Consider the following 23,458-nt stretch of genomic DNA (forward strand, 5'->3'; position numbering starts at 1 on the left):
CTCCTCCTTCATTGTCATCTCTGTTGTTGAAAGTGCAATCTCCATTCAAGTAGAGGTGATGGCCCTGCATATAATCTCAGAACTGTAGCAGACCTGTGAATGTTGAAAGAACAGATCTAATTGTTATTCACCCACTAAGGAGAAGTGCAGACCTGAATAGCAGACTACAGACCTATTGGAGACAACCTAAGAAGCAGCTTGTGTGCTGACCTATTTGCTGAGTGAACTCCTTCATCAAAGCCCTAAGAGATAAGTTGAAATCAGAACATTGTGCTTAATACATAATCAGATCCAAGGATCCTTCTCGCTGGGTTTTTCCTCCTAGGAGGTTTTCCTAGGGTACTTGTGTGTCATGAGTTCATTTTGTTCATTTCTCTACTTATGCTTAATTCGGGAAAATCCTAACACTAATAGCATTCAACATTAATCTGGAAATTTAGATAGATTTCTATTTTCTAAACATTGTATTAATCTGAAAGTCTAAAAATTAACACGGTATCAAAGCTATAGGCTAGATCAACTTTCAGATTTCAGAATTCAGTACTCCTTTATTTCCAGATTGTTGTCTCATTCACAGGTCAGGTCAATGGGGCTGAAAGTTGAAGATAGGCTTGATGGAAATCTCAACTTTGTTGCATGGAAGGTTCGCATCATGGTTGCCCTAGAGGAAAAAGATCTTCTTCACTTCATAGAAGAGAAAGAGCTAACTGAACCTACAGATGCAGTTGAGCTAAAGCAATTCAAAAGGAATGTTGTCAAGGCCAGAAAGCTCCTTATTGATTCGGTTAAAGACTACCTAGTCACCTCCATTGCTTCATTCACTACTGCAAGAGAAATATTCAGTCATCTACAAGGTACTTATGAAATTAACAATCTCAGTAGGGCAATTACTTTAAGGCAGCAATTACTTAATGTCAAGATGTCAAAAGAAGATTTTGTTATGTCTTATTTTATGAGAATTTCAGAGCTAAAGAATCAGCTAGGTACAATTGGACATAACATGGCTGACAAGGATCTTGTTATGATTGCCCTAAATGGTCTACCACACTTATGGGAGTCCTTTATTCAAACCATAAGTGGAAGAACTGAGTTACCTACCCTTGATCGCCTTAAGAATGATTGCATTCAAGAAGAGTCGAGTCTTATCACAAGGGGGCAACTCAAAAGTCCTCAAGTAGATGATCAACACATGCTTGCAGCGCAATGCAAGAAAGGTGATAATTGGAAGAAGTATTATCCCAAGAGGAATAGAGATTTCAGACCACCTAGTTCTCAGCATTTTTGGAAGAAGCCAAAAGATGTCTCTCGTGTTCAATGTTTCAGATGTGACAAATTTGGTCACTATGCTAAAGAATGTTAGAATGATCCCACGCAAAGAGAAGCCAACCTAAATGAAGTCTCAGAACAAAATGATGACTTCTTATTCATCTCTGCCCTGTCAAGCAGCATACCCATAGACAGTAACACATGGCTGATTGACAGTGGTGCTTCCAGACACATCACAGGCCTTCAGGATCTATATTCCAGGTCAAAGGTATGTTGAGGTAAGTAGGGATGTTACTTTTGAAGAAGATATTGCCTTTAAGAAATCAAAAGGTTCTCTTGTTATTGATGAAATTAATGACAATCAAGATATGAATGTTGATACTAACCTTGAGATTTAGAGGGAGCCTGTTGAACTGCCACCTCAAGAAGAGCATAATGATCCACCTGAGCCTATGAATCCCACTGATATACCTAGTGACATTGTTGTTAGCAAAAAGAGGCCACTTTGGGTGAGAAACACCATTTAAGAAGCTGAAAAATTTGCAGCTCCCAGTGGCACTTTTCGTGAAACCAAGAGACCGCAAGTATTCTCCAACTACGTTGCATTGATGTGCAATCTCATTGAGTCTAAGCCATGCAATGTTGAAGAAACCTTGAACCAACATGCCTGGAAGCTAGCTATGGATGAAGAGTATCAGTCAATCATCAAGAATGATGTTTGGGACATTGTGCCTAGACCCAAAGGTAAATTTGTTGTTTCCTCTAAATGGTTATTTAAAATTAAACATAATGCTGATAGTAGTATTGAAAAATATAAAGCTAGATTTGTAGCTCGTGGTTTTTCTCAAAAGGAATGCATAGAGTATGAAGAAACATTTGCTCCTGTTGCTAGATATACCTCTATTAGAACTATAATAGCTATTGCTGCAGCTAGAGGTTGGAAGCTACATCAAATGGATGTTAAGACTGCCTTCCTTAATGGTGTCATTGAGGAAGAAGTCTATATTGAACAACCTGAGGGTTATGAGATTCGGGATAGAGAAACTCATGTGTGCAGATTGAAGAAAGCTCTATATGGCCTCAAGCATGCCCCTCATGCTTGGTATGAAAGAATTGATAAGTACTTGTTAAGTTTAGGGTTTTGTAAAAATGATGCTGACTCTAACATTTACTTTAAAATATCTAATGATAAAATGCTAATTCTAGTTCTATATGTGGATGATTTATTTCTTACTGGTAAAGAAAAACTTATCATTAGATGTAAGAAAAAATTAGCTTCAGAATTTGAAATGAAGGACTTAGGTCTAATGCATTATTTTCTAGGTCTAGAAGTATGGCAAAGATCTAACGAAATTTTTCTAAGTCAAGAAAAGTATACTATTGATATTTTGAAAAGATTTAGAATGATGGATTGTAAACCTATGTCTACTCCTATGGGATCTAACTTAAAGAAGTTGAGTGTTTCTGCAGCTAACTCCGATTCTGCAGATCCATCGGAGTATAGGCAGTTGATTGGATCATTGATGTATCTAGTTAACACTAGACCAGACATATACTATGTAGTGAATGCCCTCGGAAAGTTCATGAGCATGCCCAAACATGTTCATCTTGTTGCAGCCAAGCACATCCTAAGATACTTGCGAAGCACAGTTGGTTATGGGCTAAAGTATTCACTTAACACTTCAATAACCTTGGAAGGTTATTCAGATGCAGATTGGGCTGGAAGTGTCAAAGACAGGAAAAACACTTCTGGCATTTGTTTTAGCTTAGGATCCGTAGTGATCTCTTGGGCTTGCAGAAAACAATCCTCTGTTGCACTAAGTACTGATGAAGCTGAGTATATTGCAGCAAGTGTTGCTTCTAGAGAAGCAGTGTGGCTTCGTAAGATTCTTGCTGGGTTGTTTGGACAACCTTGGGCAGCTACAGTTATACATTTTGATAATCAAAGTTGTATCAAGATGTCTGTCAATCCAATGTTTCATGATAGGTCAAAACATGTGGAAACTCATTATCACTTCATTCGAGATATGGTGCAAAGAGGTGCTATTCAGCTTAAGTATGTCAGCAATGATGATCAGATTGCAAATATCCTCACCAAGCCTCTATCCAAGGTGAAGTTTGTGTGTTTCAGAGACAAGCTTGGGATTTCAAAAAATGAGACCTTGGTTGAGAGGGAGTCTCATCCCCAGTGATGCATTGTGTTGCATCAACCACCCTCTACGAGCAATGTAAGGTGGTAGTCTTCTCAAGGAGAAGAATAATTGTTACCATCCTCTGCGGGCAATGTAAGATGGTAGAAAAGATCCTCACCACCCTCTGCGGGCAATGTAATTCCAATCTTTGCTTGTGTGCAAGATGGAAGACCTCTGCTTATGTAATTCCATTCTATGCTTGTGTGCAAGATGGAAGTCTACTATGTTCTGATTATGTAATCCATTCTTTGCTTGTGTGCAAGATGGAAGATAGTGATTTTCTGATTATATTCTCTTCTCCCTAATTAAGAGGGAGCGTTGGTTTTTAATTAGGGTGAAGAGCGGATTCCAATTGCCTAAGGCAACATTGGAATCCGCCCTTTAGGGCTGGGCCCTTTTCCTCACACGCCACTCTCTAGGGCTGGGCCCTTTCCCACACGCCATCCTCCAATAGGGCTGGGCCCCTTCTCACACGCCACTCTCAAATAGGGCCAGCCTCTTGAAAGGACACGCTACACTAATATTCTTGGCGCCAAAATACCACATTCAAAGGCCGACCTAATTAAGGGTAAGATGGATATAAATAAAGATGCAAAGTGAAACATTATACACTTGCAACACATACATCAATTGTGAAATTCGGTCTGCTATCAGCTAATACGAAATACATCAAAAAGGTGCGAATTCATTTCCAGTCAAGTGCGAACTTTGTAGCTCCTCCTTCATTGTCATCTCTGCTGTTGAAAGTGCGATCTCCATTCAAGTAGAGGTGCTGGCCCTGCATATAATCTCAGAACTATAGCAGACCTATGAATGTTGAAAGAACAGATCTGATTGTTGATTCACCCACTAAGGAGAAGTGCAGACCTGAACAACAGACTACAGACCTATTGGAGACAACCTAAGAAGCAGCTTGTGTGCTGACCTATTTGCTGAGTGAACTCCTTCATCAAAGCCCTAAGAGATAAGTTGTAATCAGAACATTATGCTTAATACATAATCAGATCCAAGGATCCTTCTCGCTGGGTTTTTCCTCCTAGGAGGTTTTCCTAGGATACTTGTGTGTTGTGAGTTCATCTTGTTCATTTCTCTACTTATGCTTAATTCTGGAAAATCCTAACACTAACAGCATTCAACATTAATCTGGAAATTTAGATAGATTTCTATTTTCTGAACATTGTATTAATCTGAAAGTCTAAAAATTAACATTTTTCACTTTGTCGAGTCCAGCCGAGTCCGAGTCCTGTTTCTCTGATATATATATATATATATAAGACATTGTGTTTGCCTTGAAAAATTCATCTAGAGACGTGTTAGTGAACCTTTGAAAAACTAAACAGAAAGTTAAACCAAGTGACGGCCATTTTTTTTCTATGGCTGGCAGATTCTAGATCTATCAAAAAGTCCGATCTTTCTATGGAATATAGCATATATACTGCTAGCTTTTTAATATTTCAGGGATTGATCAACTTCATGAATCGGTGAGACATTTTATGGTTAGATGGGAGGGAATACAAGAAAAGTCACTGTTGCTTGGGACACTTGTGTGAAACCTTAGAAGCTTGAAGAAATACATATTAAAAACCTTAATATTCCAAGATAATATAGCTGCTACATGGATTTTGAGTGTTTTCTATGTAAATGGACCTTGGAAGGTGTTAGCCAGGCATAAAATTATAAATGGTGTCCCTAACAGAAAACCTGAATGGAAAGAACTTGGCTCAGTTGACTTGTATTTGGGGCTTTTAGTGTGCAACTTGCTAGTTCAAACATCTTTCGCTCTCTCTAGAGAGCTTGGGAATATGTAACACGTATTGTGATCAGACAATGTATTTTTTCCTGGATCAATACTATATTTCAGGCATTTTGTTGGATTTAGTGGAATTTACAACACAAGAACAAACCTTTGACTTATGTCAAGGGTTGCTCTGCTAGATACTGGTCCAACAAGGGGATTAACACATTTTCAGACATTATTGCTAATGGTAATATGATCTCTTGGGCAGAGATTATGTATGGTTTTAAAGTTTCTCCTACCCATAGAGGGATTTATACCATGCTCACCAATTATTTGCAGTTGGTTTCTAGACTTGACTCAAAAATCTGGGATGATGTTAGATGGATAAAAGAGTCTCCTTTTCTTGAAACCTAATTAGATACAAATTTTTTGGACTAGTCATAAAGATGGTCAGATAAGTTTACTATACTTTGGGAATCATGTATTGAGTGAAACAAGTCTCATTTTAGATGGCTTCCCTTACATCAGAAAGTTGTTGGATCCATCTAGGCTGAGAGTGATATCATTGTTGCTGTTTGTTCTTGTTTGTGGCCGTGAGAAAACTGTTAAGCTCACTTTCTTTGATTGCATGTTTACAAAACTAGTTTGGAAACAATATTTCAGAGCTTGGCATGTATGCTTTGCAATTATTTTTATGGTTTCATGGCCTTGTTTTTACTTTGATTTTGTTTGTGTGTTTTTTTATATTTTGAGTGTTTTAGCAATGGATTTGAGTTGCCAATTTAAGTGCAAATATGAACAACTCAGAAAATTAAAGATACTCAGAAATACAAGTGGTTGAAAAATTCCAGAATTAATTTCTGATTTGATTTTACAAAATCTATCAAATGTAAGAGCAACCCAAATCATAAAATGATATTACATATCTATTTCCGACATACCCATTTGCTGATTTGATGAAGTAAAGGTCTGCTACAGCAATGACCAGCAAATACGATGTCCAGAAACCCTAGGTACTTCACCAAGTGACTCCAAAATGGTACGGCTGGGAGTTGAACTGATTAGCAGCAAATAATAAACACCAAGAACGCAGATTTAAACCCTCAAAAGACCAATATTCTGCCATAAAACCCTCACATCCAAGCTCTTGAAATGGTGCAGCTAACATTATGAAGTATAACCAGCAATGAACAACAACAAAACCCTCCAAATCACCTTCCAAATCGATCTCTATCAGTCAAATATTCAATAAACTCTCCAAAATTGAAATGTAGATCTTCTCCAATGAGCACAGCTGTGACCTCTGAATGAAATCACTAAGTATTCTCCAGATTGTATCTCTCAACAATGTAGAGAATGTTGCCTACAAGGCTTTTTGTCCTCACAAACCAAAGATGAAGAAGTAATCTCCTCCAAATAGAAGCAATATCAAAATCCAAACTCAACATACCAAATAAGCTTTCAATTCACCTTTTTATAAGCCTTCTAGGGATCTTTCAGACACTTCCTTTTAAAATCACTTTATTAATTTATTAAGCTTTTTAACTCTAAAAAGCTCTGCTAAAAAGAGATTTAATTTATTTTTAAACATTTCCAACACTCAAAGTCACTTTTAAATGTGTCAATATTTAAAACGCTTTGTTCTTTTTCTGATGTGCATAGGAGTGATCCCAATGATGAAAGATGATAAACAGACCCAATTGGGTGACCTACTAAAAATAGACACTCCCTCCAAGAATCTTGGAGCCCAACCCATAAGCCATAAATAACATTTGAAAGCATCACGTGACTCCTCTAAACCATTTGAGCTCACTGATAACATCAAATTACCCCTCTGAATAAGCTGACACAAACCCAGAAAATTAGCGACAACTGCATTGTTAGAAAACTTGAAAATGGGAACATTACAGTCTTGTTTGGTATAATAATAATTTACTCACGTGATAATGTTAAACACTATATGATATGAAGAATTTTTGGTTCCTTTTGTAATTAAGGAACACAAATGTTTTTAGAGGGAAACAAAGATTTCCCACTAACTCCTTTGTAGGTGGATTTGCTGCTTACAATGCTGGAATCAGACTTAAAAGCTTTCTAGATGGTGGGTTCTTGAAGCCCTTCTTCATTTATCTTATGGGCACAAGCAAATTCCCAATCATGCATAAAATTCCATACTTGATCTGTAAGCGTTTCTCAGCTTCCAAACATTGTGATTGGCTAAATGGATGGAAGATTGGTAAAGAAGGGGCTATAGAACAGGTTGTTCAAGATAACATTGGGGAAGAGCAATGGTGAGAAGTTCTTCGTGTGTAGAGTCCAATAGCTTGAGGTCAAGTTAATGTACACACTGTAGGCCTCGAGGCTTCTCAATTGTTTTTTCTCATGCGCAAGCAAGTGAAATGCTGATGATGTGTACTAGGCTTTGTTGTTTGTGATGAATAGAATGTAAAGGAGGAATCAGGTCATCCAAACTATGATATTGTTGATTTTACTACATGGGATGGTGGATCCAATAAGAAATCTGACTATTCTATTTCATACGATTTTTCATTGGTTGATGTTCCTCTTCCAAACTTTGGCTAAAGGAAAGTGCTCTCTAGTTTCTTAGAGGAGATGTTTGAGAGCATAGTTCATGACATAATAAAAACTGTCTCTAGAGTCAAATATTTTGGATGAAAAGCAGACAAGAAATGCTGATGATGTGTACTACGCTCTGTTGTTTGTGATGAATAGAATGTAAAGGAGGAATCAGGTCATCCAAACTATGATCTTGTTGATTTTACTACATGGGATGGTGGATCCAATAAGAAATCTGACTATTCTATTTCATACGATTTTTCATTGGTTGATGTTCCTCTTCCAAACTCTGGCTAAAGGAAAGTGCTCTCTAGTTTCTTAGAGGAGATGTTTGAGAGCATAGTTCATGACATAATAAAAACTGTCTCTGGAGTCAAATATTTTGGATGAAAAGCAGCCAAGAAAACATTTGAACCAGATTAATCTTGCAGAGGGACTTGAGGTTGTGCATAGGGACCTGGTACAAATAACATGGGTGATAAAAATGCTGCAAATATTAATACTTTTATGAACAACGATTTCTCTAAGCCTACAGCTTGACAGATGTTAATCTTTTTCCAGGCCAAATTGCTTAAGTTTCTCTCTATTTTTCTCGAAATTAGTGATCTACAAAAGGCTTAAAATCTCGTATTACCTTATTTTGAGCTCAGGTGCCAATCTGAATATGTAATACTTTATTAAAAAAATTATGTCCACTTTGGACATACGCACCTTTGTAAACTTTTGACATCAATCTAATAACATATAACAGGTCAACAGGACTCGAATGCATAACAGCAGAACTAATGAGGGACTGAAAAAGAAGCTCCCAAAAGAAGGCTAAAAGCTAAAACTAAACAAAAATGTAAATAATAAAGAGCCTAGCTCACCAAGGTGGGCGAAACCAATGTAGATACATCCTTCACATGTGAATATGCAACAAGGCATTGTATTAAAAGATTACAAATAACCACGACAAAGGAAGCCCCTTAGGGACACTTTTCGTTAACATTTTTTCTTCAATATCTGAACTTTCTATTTTCCTCTTGACATTCATTTAGACCCAATGTTGTCCATCAGACTGACCACAATTATGTTAAGACTTATATCGTGACTTTTAATATATTGTCAAGGATCTCTATTGAAACATTTGGCCAATTAAATGCATACTTTAGCTTTCAAAAGTTTTTGAAGCGACCATTATATTGTCTATAGGGCATATTCGTCTAGATTATACATTTGAAAATAGATTCCTTTCATCCTGGACCTCATTTTTATTACATAGATTACATGGTCAATTTTTTCAACATGTTTTGAATTCTTCTACGATCTGTCTGCCTATCTCACAATATGGGTGGTAAGAAGCTAGTCCATATTTTAGTGATATTTGATTTCTCTTTCAACTGATGTTTCTAACAAGGATAATGGTGGTACTGAAAGTATAAAAAATTCTTTAATTCCCTCTTCACTTTTTAAAATTTAAGGATTTTATTCAGAATGTTTCAAGATTGAGTTGTATTTTTTGTGAAACCAATTCTACATTTTTTGCTCCTGTTGACACTTGTTTGCCTTCTTAAATACATACAACCCTGGCTAAGAATGCAAGAACAATATAATTGTATTTATGTTATGCACAAGCAATGATCTGATAAATATGGCATTGCAAAGAACAGTACAGAACCATGATTCTCCAATATTTCTTTGCTGGTAGAGAAATTATAAACATAAAGATTAATCTGGACTATGCTTGTCAAAAAGGAACTTCTAGTCAGGAAAACTGGACTTACAGATAAGATCATGTGACAGACCAAGGCTGAAGTCATAGTCCTTATTCCGCTTGCGAATGAAGCAGATGTATATGATTGAAATAACCATTATAATAAACAGCACAGAAGACAAAGCTATACCAATTTTTGCACCAGCAGTCAAGCCACCCTTTTCCCAAAAGATTGGACAATCAGGTAAAGAAGGCACTCCACAAAGGTCCAGATTTCCAGACAAACTGTTAGAAAGAAACAATTGACACCAGTTGATTGTGGATTTAACAAGAAGAAATTTAAAACAAAATCGACAACTAAGACAAGAATATGTGCAAATAAGAATTTCCCTTAATGAAGCAATAAATGATCAGTTTTAACTTTTGACATATGGACACAAAAAATAAAACAAAATTGAATAAAGATGAGTTGAATACAAATAAGCATTTACATCAACAAAGAAATAATTGCTGAAATTTTTTTAAGATCTAGACTGAGTTACACAAAGATCAATTATGCCATATGATACTCTAGCTAATAAATTACTAAAAAAATCAATTATTTGGGAAGAAGTTAGCATACATCTGATGAGATTTGTTACATCCCTCTTTCTCACAGATATTTTGCTATGTTTAATATACATTGAAATCTGATGTTTAGACAATGTTTATATTAAACAGCGGTTCAAAATTTCCTTTGAGAAATGTTATCATTTAACAATTAATGAAGTTATGATACATATATTCATATATGTTTTGAATGTTAATGAGATTTCAGGCTAACTACATTCCTATGACCAGACCAAGTGGTTGCAGGAAATTCAATGTCCTCTGAGAATGGAGGGGGAGTATCATCAAGTAGATGGTGTAAATAGATGAAGGGTCGAGTTGCCATCTGAATCGCATTAGCCTGTAAGTATTTGACACATCTAGGGCTGTCAATGCCTAGTGTTGTAGTGTCAAGGTCTAGGTTCAAGTTTGTCAAGCCCTAGAATGACAGTGAGTCATTAGGGTTTCCTTTTGTAGTGTGAACTTTTAATGTTAGCATGAGCTTTCATTTAACTAAGTTCAAGATAATAATCATGTCTGTCAAATTTGTGTTGTCTTTTGCTCTAAATTAAATTAACAATTCAATACAATTATGATTATGTAAATATGTGTGTGTGTCTATATATATATATATATACACACCTTACCTGGGGACGCATTCCCGGCTTTTTTTTCAGGCGTCCCCATCCCGGGGACTCCTAGGGGACGTCTCCATTAATTCTGCATATTGACAATGAATTTTGGCAATGAATTCTATAAGCAATTTGACTTTGACTCTCAATTTAACACAAATTTGGCATAAGAACTGTTGTCCTCATTTTTGTTTCCAAAAATGAAGGACCACTACGTTGAAATTTTTGTGAAAAATGAAAAAAAATTACTTTGTGGCACGCTTCCCGAGGTAGAATTTCGACTGATCCTTGGACTGGCTTAATCCTCAATCCATCCTCGAACTATGTTTCGAATTTCATCCAATTCTGGATTCGTTTGCTATGTCTTTCCTTCAATTTCGGGTTTTAATACCCCGACTGCAGGTGGAGAATTTTCTTCAAACTGCAAGTTTTAATGATATTCATTGTTTTTGTCTTTGTAGGGGAATTTTTGACTGATTACATGTGCACTTTTATTTCAAATATGTTACTTGTAATTTGTTTTAAGTTTCCCCTTTGTTGTTTTTATCTTTTTATTGTTTTTTGGTCATGTTTAGTTAAAATAGGGATTTTTTGGCTCAATCAAAAAACCCCTACTTTAATGGTTTTTACATGTAATAGGGATTTTAAATCCCCATTACATATGTGCAATTGTTTCTAACTTGTTGTAGGGATTTTATTTCCCTTTTACAAGTATTTTAAACTTGCAGTTTGCTCCAAAAAACCCGATTTTGCCTTGCAAGTGCATTTTTGACAATTTTAAACTTGTCATTTGTCCAAAAAAACCCGATTTTGGCTTGTAAGTGGAAAAAGTGAAAATAAAACTTGTTATTTTCTCCCCAAAACCCGATTTTCATGATTTTGGGTAATTCGAACTTGTTATTTTCTCCCCAAAACCCGATTTGCATGATTTTGGGTAATTCGAACTTGTTGTTTGTCTCCCAAAACCCGATTTGCATGAAAAATGGATTTGTTGAAGATGTCAAAGCGATTTTTTGGGGAGATTTGCTAGAGATGTAAGGCATTTAGGATTCTATCCTATTCTCATGCATTTACAAACACCATTTTCGCCATTTAGGTTTAATATTACTGGTTTTTGGAGCTAAATCAACAAAAACGTGGTTCTTTCAATCCACATTTTGGGCGTTTTTTACTCTATAAATCTGCAATCTCCTAAAGCGTTTTGCCCTCTCTCACCTAGGCGTGGAGTTTGGGATAAGATTCGAGCCATTTAATGATCCATTGATGATGCATTGAATACCACATTTTTAGCAAAAACGTGATTCCTTTGGCTGCAAATTTGAAGGGTTTAAATGCCACGAATCTTTGATAAGAGGAATCGTTTTTGCTTTCCATTCTAAGGCGTTGGGATTTGAGGTAGATTTGACCTCTTCTTGTACCTCCAAGTTTGCATTTTGCTGCCATATAAGACATTCTTGCAAAAACGTGTAAAGGGTTTGGCATTGCGTTTTGGGTTTGTTGACCAGTTTTGCTTCTTCATTCCAAGAATTGTTGCATTATTGGAGAAGCATTGTGCATTTTTAAGAAAAGTATGTTCTCTTTCCATTCTTTCCTTCATTTTATTGTTTTCTTGTTTTCTTTATTTTCGTTCTTTGTTGCATTTTTGGCATGTGTTGTTCTTCCCCCAAAAATTGGTTTTTGTGAAAGAAATCTTCCCCTTGGTATGCAATTGTTGAATTGCATTGTTCTTCCCAAAATTCCCTCTTTACTTGTATTCGGGATTTTTAATCTCGATTACAAGTTTGCTGGAAATTCTTGTTCTTCCCCTACGGTTAAGGAATTTAACCATTTTTTGTTAAAATTCCAAGTTGAAAAGTGTGAAATACCCCTCCCTTGCAAATTCGGGTTTTAAAAACCGGATTACATGTTGAAGAATTCTTCCCATTTTCATTAAAATGACTTTCCCAGATTTTCCCATTTCTATCCATTCATGTTCCCCATATCCGTACTTTCCATTTCCATCATTTCCCGCAAGTCAAAATCTCATTTTTCGTCCATTTCTCCATTTTCGAATTTACAAGTGTACTTGTATTCGGGTTTTAAAACCCCGATTGCATGTATGTCCTTTCCAACTTGTATACTTGCGAAAATTCTCCCAAGATCCAAAATTGGTCAAAGTCAAGATTTTCCCATTTCTACATATTTCCCCTCTTCCTTTCACAAAATCGTGAAATTCAAGAATCAAAGTTTTACCCATTTGAAGAAAGAAGAATGATATTTGCAGCTGACTATGATGTTGCCTTAACTCTTTTAAGTCTTCATCACAGCATTCCAAGTTCACAATCAATGTCAGATTTGCCGGCATCTCCAACTCTAAAGAAAATGAAATACAAATATGACAAATATCAGAATGAGGTTGCACCTTCCCAGGTTTCTTCTCTTTTGGATCGCATTAGAGACACGGAGATAGGGCACGTTGATATGGCAGAATTCATCAACGGGGTAGAAGATCCACAGGATAACAACTTGCAACGGCTGTTGGACAGCCATATCCATCATGCATCTTCCTTCCCAATGGCTGCCCTAGATCTTGAGTTCGTTCTTGCATGCGCCCATCATTTTGACAAGGATTCAAGAGTCATCAAAAATGATGATGGTGAAGCTATAATTCATCTTGATGCGGATACAATCGAGAAGGTCTTCAGAATACCTCCTGCACTTGTTTATATGGAAATCACCAAAGAAAGTGCAGCAAAGTATTATGTGAAAAGGGAAAAAGATTGCAAGCGAAACATCAATAGGTGGATCCAAGAGCCACGACCATCCTTCTCAAGGTGAGCAAAGTTGTACTGTTGTGATTTCAAATGGGAGATAGGAGACACCATCACTCTTCTTAGCAGGATGATGGGCCTTGAGCATTCCAATGTCTTTGAGCCATGGATGTATCAATTCATTATGTTCATACGACAGTCACATCACATTTCATGGGGGGAAGTCATCAGCGATGCCTTGTGCGAACAACTTGCAGCAGTTCCTACCACCATGACCTTCTTCATGAATTCTTATTTGGTATATTTAGCAGCATCACTTAGACACTTTCCAGGTCTTTCTACCAAGGGTGATCGCTCGCTTATACCAGTTTGGGAATATCATGACCAGTTGCCATTGAAACCCAGCAGACTGCATTTTAGAAGGGTCCAAGATGCATTCTTCGGATATTTCACGTGTCAGTTTGCATTGGATCTTAGGAACAAAAGAGTATCAGATGAGGCATGGGTCAAGGTGTCTGAGTATGGGTGTTTGTTCTTGCAATTTCCCACCTTCACTTATATGAGGATTGGATGCTATGATGGTCAGCCATACATGCTTCCAAGATACCCAACCGATAAGATAATTCTTATGGAGTTGGGAAGACAGATCATGGTTGTTCATACTTTTCAGTCTGCTAGACACAAGGTTGGAATGGGGATCTCTACCACAAACCCATTAAAAATTGATCGATACTCCCTTGTCACATCTGTGAAGGCTAAGGCCATGGAGGCTAAATTGCAAGAAATCAAGCTTAAGAGGTTCAAACCTAGAGCTGATTTTGATTATAGAGGTATGAAGGAGAAGATCAAGAAATCCTTTGTGCATGTTCATCGCATTGAAGACATTTGGGTAGATCTCCGCACAGAAGCCGAAATTCTGAAGATGGATTACTGCAGGCTCACTGTTGAGCAAATTGTTGACTTGAACTTGGCAGATATCCCACAAGGGATGATTTATGACGAGCATATACTTGATCCTGAATACATTTCACGAAGGGTTGAGGAAGCTCCATTTCCTTTGATCCAATGGTCACAGAAGGAGTGCGTCTCCATCCTTGACAGATTTCAGCCTATCTTGGCCAACACTAACGCATGGCTGAAAAGTAATGCTGTTAGACTTATCAAAATTAAGGTTGGTAAAGAAGATGATTCTACGGTGCCTCTTGGACGAAAGTCTGAGATTCAGATTGATAACAAGGAGGGTGCTTCATCTTTGGGCACAAGGATCAAGTTACGAGTCAGTCGTGCAGTAGTGCTTCCTCCTGAGGAGACGACTATTCGTGGGAAGGAGAAATCACGGTTCCATGTTCAAGTGATCGATCTGGATAATCCAAAAGAGGGGCAGCAATCTGGCGATGCTCCTAAGTCTCCAGTTTCAGACTCGCCTCACGAGGTCATTCCTCCAGTTTCCATTGAGACGCCTCTTTCTCTCCTAATTTGTTCGTAGATGAGTCTCCTCAGAATGCAGTTCCCATTTCAGCATATGAGCCTTCACCTGATCGACAACAAGAAAGTGTGTTGAAAGTTCCTGAAGATAATCCCACTTGCATTCAGTTATCAGAAATTGATACTTCCACTTTTGGTTTTGAAGAATTCATGAGGCAATCTTCATGTCCATTGGTAATTGAGCAAACCGTGGTTGTTGTCCAAACAGATATTCCTCCTAGGGTGACCACGGTAATTCAAACAGAAACTGCTCCTCCTTTACCTACGGCTGCTACTGAAAGTGAGTTGATGACTTTGCCTCCATGGCTTAGTTCTTTCACCCCGAAAAAGAAGAAGCAAGAGATCTCACCTGATGTCTTTGACTACCAGCAACTCAAACAGTCCAGATCCAAAGTTGCTAAGAAGGCCAAGACTATCTCTAGGGTAACTGTTGATAGTAACAAGATGAAAGTAGAGGAAATTGTGGAACCTATTGCAGATAAGCCACTTGATGAAATGTCAGCTGCTGATTATAAGGTTACAAGGATAGAATTGGGCAAGCAAACACATGAGGTCATTAAACATGATGCTCAGTTTTTTGTTTCTTCACTGGTGCAAAGGTGTGACGATCTTCTTGCGAAGAAAGACAAGCTAGAAGAGGAAAATCGACAGCTTATGGCGGTCATTCATAAAATCACAAAACCTGCTGCTGAAGGGAGTAACTCCATAGGTTCTTTTGGTTCCCAAGAATTGATTCGTGGAGTGGAAAGGGCTGCTTAGAAAGTACAAGCACTGGATTCCTGGGTTGATTAGCTTCATGATCAATGTGTACAAGTAGTAAAGGACATTTTTCAAATAATGTCTAAGTTGGAAACCATTGAGGAGAAACTGGATCAGACTTTTAACACTTTCAAAAAGAATCTGGAAAGTGTTGAGAAAAGTTTGACAATCTGGCGTACCATGCCCCAACAACAGCTGAGTATTTTGCAGGAGCACGCCATCATCTCTTCCAGGGTCATGTACTTGGAATTTGAAGAACTCATAGAAAACAAGACCCTTGTTCTGAAATCCCTCATTGAGGAGATCGGTGATGCAAGGAGATTCCGGGATGAAGTTTATCGATGTATTGTCTCACATTGTGAAAGGGCCTCTTGCAATATAGTAAGTCAGGATGGAGAGCTGATTCAAGAAGAAGAAGTTCTTGCTGATTTACAGATGAGGATTCATAATGAATGGAGGAGTGAACAATTCTCGGCAGCTTCAATTCAAGCATTGATGAAACACCAAGCCTTTTTGCATGAAATCCAGTCTATCCTGGATAAAAACAATTCCGCGCTCCTCCGCTGTCACGACACTATTGTGAAGACTATGGTTGTTGCCAAGAACACCCATGAACCGAATCCTAAGGAATTACAAGCGAGCATCCCAAAATTTCAAGGATTCGTGTCTTCACAAAATGCAACTTAAGTGTTTTTCAACACTTAGTTGAATTTTCCCTCTTTTGTAATCTTTAGTTGTAATTTTGTTTTGACAAGTTACATGTAAAAGTAATTTTTGTAAAATGCAAGTTACACATTAATTGCACTTTTGTAATTACATGTAAGGCAACTACAAGTTGTGTTCGATTAGGACTATAGTTGGAATAAGTCTTAGTTAGTTGGAGTAACTCTTAGTTAGTTAATGAAGTCTCAGTTATTTATTGAATGAGTCTTGGTGGTTGAGAGAATCTCTCAAGTTAGTTAGGATCCTCCCACCTTTTCCTCAAGGCTCCTCTTCTATAAATACTTGAGGGTCCATTGTAAATATATCTTTTGGAAAGCAAGCAAAAACTCTGCCAAATTTACAGCAAGAAGTCTTTGAGCTTATGTATGTGGATTGAAAGTTTTTGAAGAATAATAAAGAAAGATTACTCAAGTTTTGAGTCTTTAAGCTACATGTTTGAGTTTGAATCTTTTATTTCTTCTATGCCAAGTGTTTCTAAAGGAGCTTAGTCCAATCTGATTTGAAGTCTTTGAGCTGCAAGTAGAGAAGATTAATTAAAATAGGAAACTCTCTTGAAGGAGCAACAAGTTTTTGAGCTTGCGTCTATTCTTGAGGAAAAATTACTGTTTGATAAGAAATAGCAGCAAGTCTTTGAGCTTGCATTAGTTCTTGTCTTTGTGTTAAATGAATAGATTATTCCAGTCTTTGAGCTGTTATCTTTTATTCGTTGTAAAAATTTAGTATAGCAAAGGGTAGATAGGACTTCCAATAGTCAAGTCTTTGAGCTTGATATTGCTGTCTCGTCCCGAAGGAAGTGACGGAAGTCTTTGCGCTTTCAGGAAACTTCATTTCCTTTCTCTTATTTCACTTGAAAGTGGTTACTGTTGTTATTCAATCGCTATCCTTTGCTGTGAAGAGAAAAGGATATTGTCTTTCTTAAAAAAAAAAAAGAAAGATTGCTGTCCCATCCTATTTTATTTTCCAAGTTGTAGTTAGATAGGGGGAGCCTTCCCTTAATTAGGAGAGTTTTTACTCGTGTGATGTGGTTGAAACCACAATTTTGTATATTTCCACAAGTGTACAAAATTTTCAACCAACAAGAACTATGCTAGTTCTTATATGTTAAGGTTCTATAATGTATATGTGCACATTTTATCCATATTTTCATATGAATATTTTAAATTTCCCTATTTTTATATAGCCGTCCCCTAGTTGTCCCCAAAATTGGCAAAAAAATCAGCGTCCTGGAAACACATACTCCCACCCTCTGCCATCCCCATCCCAGAAACTCGGGGTAACATATATATATATATATATATATATGAAATATCCCCTGCTGTTATAGGACTAAAAATGCAAGGGATATCGTCAAACACTTAGCTGGCAGCCTGCTGTTCCAAGTCTCAGTCTGTATAACCTGTGTGTTATGTGGTTTCTAAACTGCGATATAACTTGCGTGTTATGCTGTTAGGACTGTTGCAAGTTTTCAGGCTTGTGTTTGGAAGCATAAACCACAAAGAATAATCAAAGGATGACTACTAATCAACACTATAAGCCTCTAGGGTGATGGTGCACGTTGTATTTGTGTTTACCAATGCAATAGTATGAATAGATATGCAAGAACATGAAGCTACAACAGACTGTAATTTAATCAAACAGTTGGCATACCATTATATGATTAGGTGACGCATAAGATCTGAATGCAACCTTATTACTCCTTGATTTTAGATCAATAGTCTTCTTACAATGACTCAAATGAATGCCAAATACTTGTCTATTAACAGTGAACTTCAGAATGTCTGAAGACTACATGACAGTCATTAATATTATTTTAATATATGCATACAACTGAGAAATACTTAGAGACTATGATGCCCAAAATGAACCTGGTAAATCGCCTAGCTTAAAATTTCGAAGAAGCAAGCAATATCATCAACCTTGGAGCCTCCAATGTCAAATTAGACCCTCCTTGCAAATCGCCCCTGCTGCTGTCATGAAGGTCTGAGAATTAATGTTGATCTGCTGCTAACCTTCAATTTCTTCACCCAAAATGTTGGCCTTCACCCTTCGTGTGGCGCTATCCCTTTTGATGAGGTTCGATGCCAATATAGGAAGCTTTAAGCAAAATCAAAGGACCAATGGTCTGATTCAACTTGTCTTCAGAACTGATATAGATGCAATATTCTTCTTGTTACTCTCTTCTAACACTTTCAGTAGAGTTGCCTTGAAGCAGGAATGAAGAAGCAAACAATTACAAGGGTCTTGAAGCCTTCCTAGTGCCAAAATGATTTATTCATCCAAATCGCCCCTGTTTCTGCTGTGAGTCTCCAAACAAATAATCTTCAACTCATTTGCTGCCCTTCAAACTTCTAACCTCATCAGCACACCCTTCCTAAGTGGCCGTCCTAATCTTGAAGGGATTCAATGCCCAACAATGAAGCAATGAGCAAAATCGTGGGTATGAAGGGAGAGGTTTCGAATTATCTCAGATCTGCAGTAAGGGCAGCCACCTCCTAATTTTCACTTCAATTGAGCTTCACATAAATTGCCTATTTCCTCCAATAAGAATCGATGCACATAAGATGACCAATAGGATAATTTGAAAACACCTTTAAACCAGCTACCATGAATATATAACAAAACACATTAGACACAATATGGAAGACTGAATTGTCTCCCACTCTCAGCTGCAACCCCTCGGAAGGTCTTCCACTCCCTCAGTTATACAATCTATGGGAGTTCTCATTCCCAAAGATGAAGATCTGCAAAAACCCCTCGGTTCCACAAAATCCAATCAATATCCAAATCAATTAACCAAGCTACTTTGAAGCTTCAGCTAGATCTCCCTTTATACTTTACTTCATTCCATCTCTAGAAGCTTCTAGAAGTGACCTTATGATATATTATTTAATGAGTCGCTTTATTAAAGTAATTAAATATAAAGTCATCTTTTAATTTTTAATTTATTTGATAACTTTATAAATAATTAACTCAATATTATTAATTAAAATAATTAATTAAGCTATCCATGAAAAATAATAATAATTTTGGACAACTTAACTAATTAAATTAATTAATCAATTCCTCTCCAAAAATGGGGGCATTACAATATATATATATATATATATATATATATATAGACACACACAAACATAATCATATATGTATTTAATAGTTTGAATTTCATGTTAAGCCGGTTTGGAAAACATTTCAATATTTATAATGTATCAGCATCAATGCTAGACATTAAGAGGTGAATTTTCTTAAATATATTGCAAGCTTGGCCATGATACCAAGTCACCACCTTCCTACATTCAAAGAATTTATTTTAGAACCCATCATTGTGGGTGAATGAAATGGAAACTTAAGTGAGATTCAAATGAAAAGATGGAATTCGTGTAACTGAATTTGGAATTAAGAATTAAAAGGGAAGGACTTTTGAGTTCCTTATGATATGCAGGAAGAGGGTTTGGAAAAACGTTATTATGAACCCTTCTTTTCTTATTATTCACAGAAGCTGAAGAAAAACAAACTGCAACTAAGGAATACAGTGATAGAGCTGGTTGAGACTAAGTTCAAAAGTTGTGAAAGTGCTTACAGCTGCAACCAACGTTGCTTGCTGGGCATGTAATTCGTGGCTTTTGTTTGAAAACATTTGTTTTCAGAAAACCAAAAATGGTGCTTTCGATTGAATGCTGAAAGCTTTGCATAAAGTAATTTGGTTTCTTGACCAGAGATAGAGGTCGACAGTGTTCCTTTTCACAAACTTACATAGTTTCCTTAAGCAAGAAATATAAAGTTTCAGATTTTGAGGCCTTTGTTGTTCTTGTTCAAGGCTTTCTTAGTAATGAATTTTTACTCTGTTTAGCCTATGGTTTTGGAGCAGAATGAAATAAGAATTGTTCATTAAAAAGATCAGTTTTATAAAATTTCCAATACTTCAATCTGAAAAGAATGCTAAGCAGAGAAAATGTACCCAACCCATATCATACAGTTGAAATTAAATAAAAGAAAAATTCTTCTAGTCTTTCTTTAAATGAGCAGTAGCATTCAACTGAACTGAATGCTCTTTTACCACTCTGCAATGAACTGAGAAAGACTTGAAATAGTAACTTGATGCTGAATTATACTTTTCCCTTGCATTTAATCAGAATGTTAAATGAATGGGGAAATATAATATGAATCATTGCTTATGTCTTAATGTTTTTTAGAAAAACTTTTAAAGGAAGAGATGAATTGAAATTAAACAACTCTGAATTGTTTAGCAATACTCATGCATTATTATTATGAGGTCGAAGACCACTATAAAGGCATGCTTGTAAAACAAAAGCTTGGATAAGCAGAATATCTACTTGGGTTTGAGAACCTTAATGCTGATTTAAACTGTTAACATGAAGTAATATTCAATATGAAACACTTGTGTTGATGGCACATGCATGTATACATGTAAGTGCAAGGTTGCAGGTACATGTGCACGTGCATGGTGTCTATTAGTTTCTTGCAACTATTTGATTTCTAATAAGAACTTTATAGACATAATAAAAATGGTGGTATTCAATGCTTTGTGATACAATATAAGATTGTTCCAAGGTTGGTCAAGAGATAAACTATTAAACATTGAGACAAGTATGTCCTACACATCCTTTGATAGTATGCATAGTATGCAGCTTACCATGTGAAACAACCTAGTTTTTTGTTAGGATGACAGAACCTGAGAAATGTTGTACCAGCCGAGTAGGGTGGTGAACATTCATTGCACTTCCAATTGTGCTTGCATCTATGAAAACCTTTGGCCAAGGTGGTGCATTTCTTTGCAAGCATTTGTCAATTCACATGATCCGGATGCACTACCTTGTTAGAGGTCATGCTAGTTAGGGGGTACCTATAGTGTGTGACTGACTAGACTCTAGAGTCATGTAGGGTCAAAACACCAGGCTCGGATGGCATTAGACCTAACATCTGTTTGCACCCTCGTGAATGGTAGGGCCACTTCTAGTAGGAAGGTGTGCAGGGGACTGCCAGGTCTATGGTCAGAGGTATAGGGCTTTGATGATACTCTCCCTCTGATCAGCTTGCAAAGGTTCTTAAATATTCAAAAAGGAATCCGTTTACAGTAAACCCTAAACTCCTATTTGCACTTTATTTAAATGTTGTACAATGTTAGAGTTAGAAACATTGACTTGTTTATACGAATATGTAGTCATTATTGGATTAAAGAATTGTTATTACTTGCTTTATAGAAAAGATAAGTTTCATTTCTTTCTTCAAAAATACAAAATTGCTCTATGATTTGTTCATATGTTATTCTTGAATTGCATAGTTTTGCTTTCTTATTCTTGCCATACGAGTAGCTTGTTACAAGATTCACTTATGTCCCATTTATCCCATATTTTAAAAAATTTCCATAATGACCACCTTTCTACTCCTTTTTCATATCATATCATGTCTTTTTGCCATTTCCACTGCGTATGAATAAACAGAAATAAGAGATATTTAATTAAGTTCTGAGTTAAAATTAGAGAAAACAATTATTTAATTGTATTTAATAATAATAGTCACCATCCTGAAGCTATAGCTATTGCTAATAATAACTCTTGTAGCAGCATTAATGCCAAGCAAGGAAGTTGCAAACATGGGTATACATAAATAAGAGAAATTGTTGATATTCAAATGGCGATTACTCAAGTCAATAATCTACAGTTGGATGAATAGTAAAAAATAAACATTATGGATGATACAATTATTTTTATGGAAGAATTAACTATTTGAATTTTCAAATACTTGTTTGGAGCTTAATGTCTTATCTTTTTTTTAAGATCGATTTGCTTAGACAATTCGGCCATATTAAGCACATGAATATTTCCATGATGCTCTCATTTTTAAATCTGATTTTGTGGAGAAATATTAGGCCATGTGCTGAGGAAAAACTGTGAAAAGTTAGTGAAAAACAATGTAAAGTTAGTATATTGTTATATGTTCATTTCTTATATAATGCCTTCAGTAATGGCATAAGAAAGTACATCAGAAATAAATAAAATACCGTATTGTTTTCTCCTCTACATGAACTGATTATTGCAGTTCTGAAACAAGCATCATAGTTCAAGTTAAAAGACCATCTTCAACATGGTATCATGACACAAGGCCCACTCGCAAGATTCCTTATGTTGATGGTCACCTATTTCTGTAATTATTTTTGTGTGTTTTGATTTGATTTATGTTTAATTTTATAATTTGTTGCACTGGAGTGATAATTAAATGTGTGTTTTATCACAATCTTTGTGATTTTTTATTTTATTTTATCGTATTATAAATTGTTTTTGTAGCTGCAAGTTGAAACTATATAATGTTATTGTAACACTTATCATTTATTCATGCAAGTCATTTCTTGTAGCTAACAAAAAGAATATAATGCCCAGGTCATCTTTTCTTTCTAAGATAGTTGCTGATATATTACTGTCTTTTGAGGCTGCTGTATCACTATATTTTTTCATATATAATGATGTTCTAAACTTTCATATATAGCTGGACTGTAAACTGCTGAGCCTTTTGGCTTCATTATTTGCATTATATGGGACTTTATATCAGTTTGTGGTTGATGTGATCTCCCTGACACATCTATATTGTAACCTGTAAATTTTTTGTAGTAAATCATCAATTTAAAATAGTATTAAAACCCCAAAATCAAAATAATGTTTCCTATTGTTATCAAGGAATTAAGGATCAAACCTTTCCAAACTGAATTAATCAAAAGGGGACATTACGTTGGCTTTGTAGGTTCTATGTTGCATATCTCTTGGCACTGACTTGGTATGTGTTTTGACTAATTATTATTATTTCAGTATGCCTCAATGTTCCATGGAGTTTGCTGAAGGAGTGATGTGGGGACATGGGGACAGGGGACCCCCTATTTTTTAGGCCCTCTTGGTCTTTTGGCTTTTGTTCTTTGGGTCTTTTGCGGCAGAATTCTGAGCAACTTTCTATTTTTAGAATGTTTCTATCTTTTAGGGATTTCACTACCTCCCAGAATGTCTTCATTTTACCAAAAATCAAACTTACTATTTTTAGTTAGTATC

At 36.3% G+C, this 23,458-nt stretch overlaps 1 protein-coding gene across 2 annotated transcripts in view; it reads right to left on the bottom strand.

Annotated features, from left to right (window-relative positions):
• LOC131049407 (receptor-like protein 4) overlaps nt 1–23,458 on the bottom strand; it is an 85,961-nt gene that overhangs the window by 13,630 nt on the left and 48,873 nt on the right. The window contains exon 8 of one of the 2 annotated variants that reach the window (XM_057983456.2): nt 9,660–9,754. In XM_057983456.2, the coding sequence (XP_057839439.2) occupies nt 9,660–9,754 (95 nt within the window). Of the gene's footprint in view, nt 1–9,539; nt 9,755–23,458 lie in introns of both variants that reach the window. The other variant, XM_057983455.2, reaches the window with a different exon arrangement.

Source organism: Cryptomeria japonica, chromosome 1 (assembly GCF_030272615.1).
Source record: "Cryptomeria japonica chromosome 1, Sugi_1.0, whole genome shotgun sequence".
NCBI lineage: Eukaryota > Viridiplantae > Streptophyta > Pinopsida > Cupressales > Cupressaceae > Cryptomeria > Cryptomeria japonica.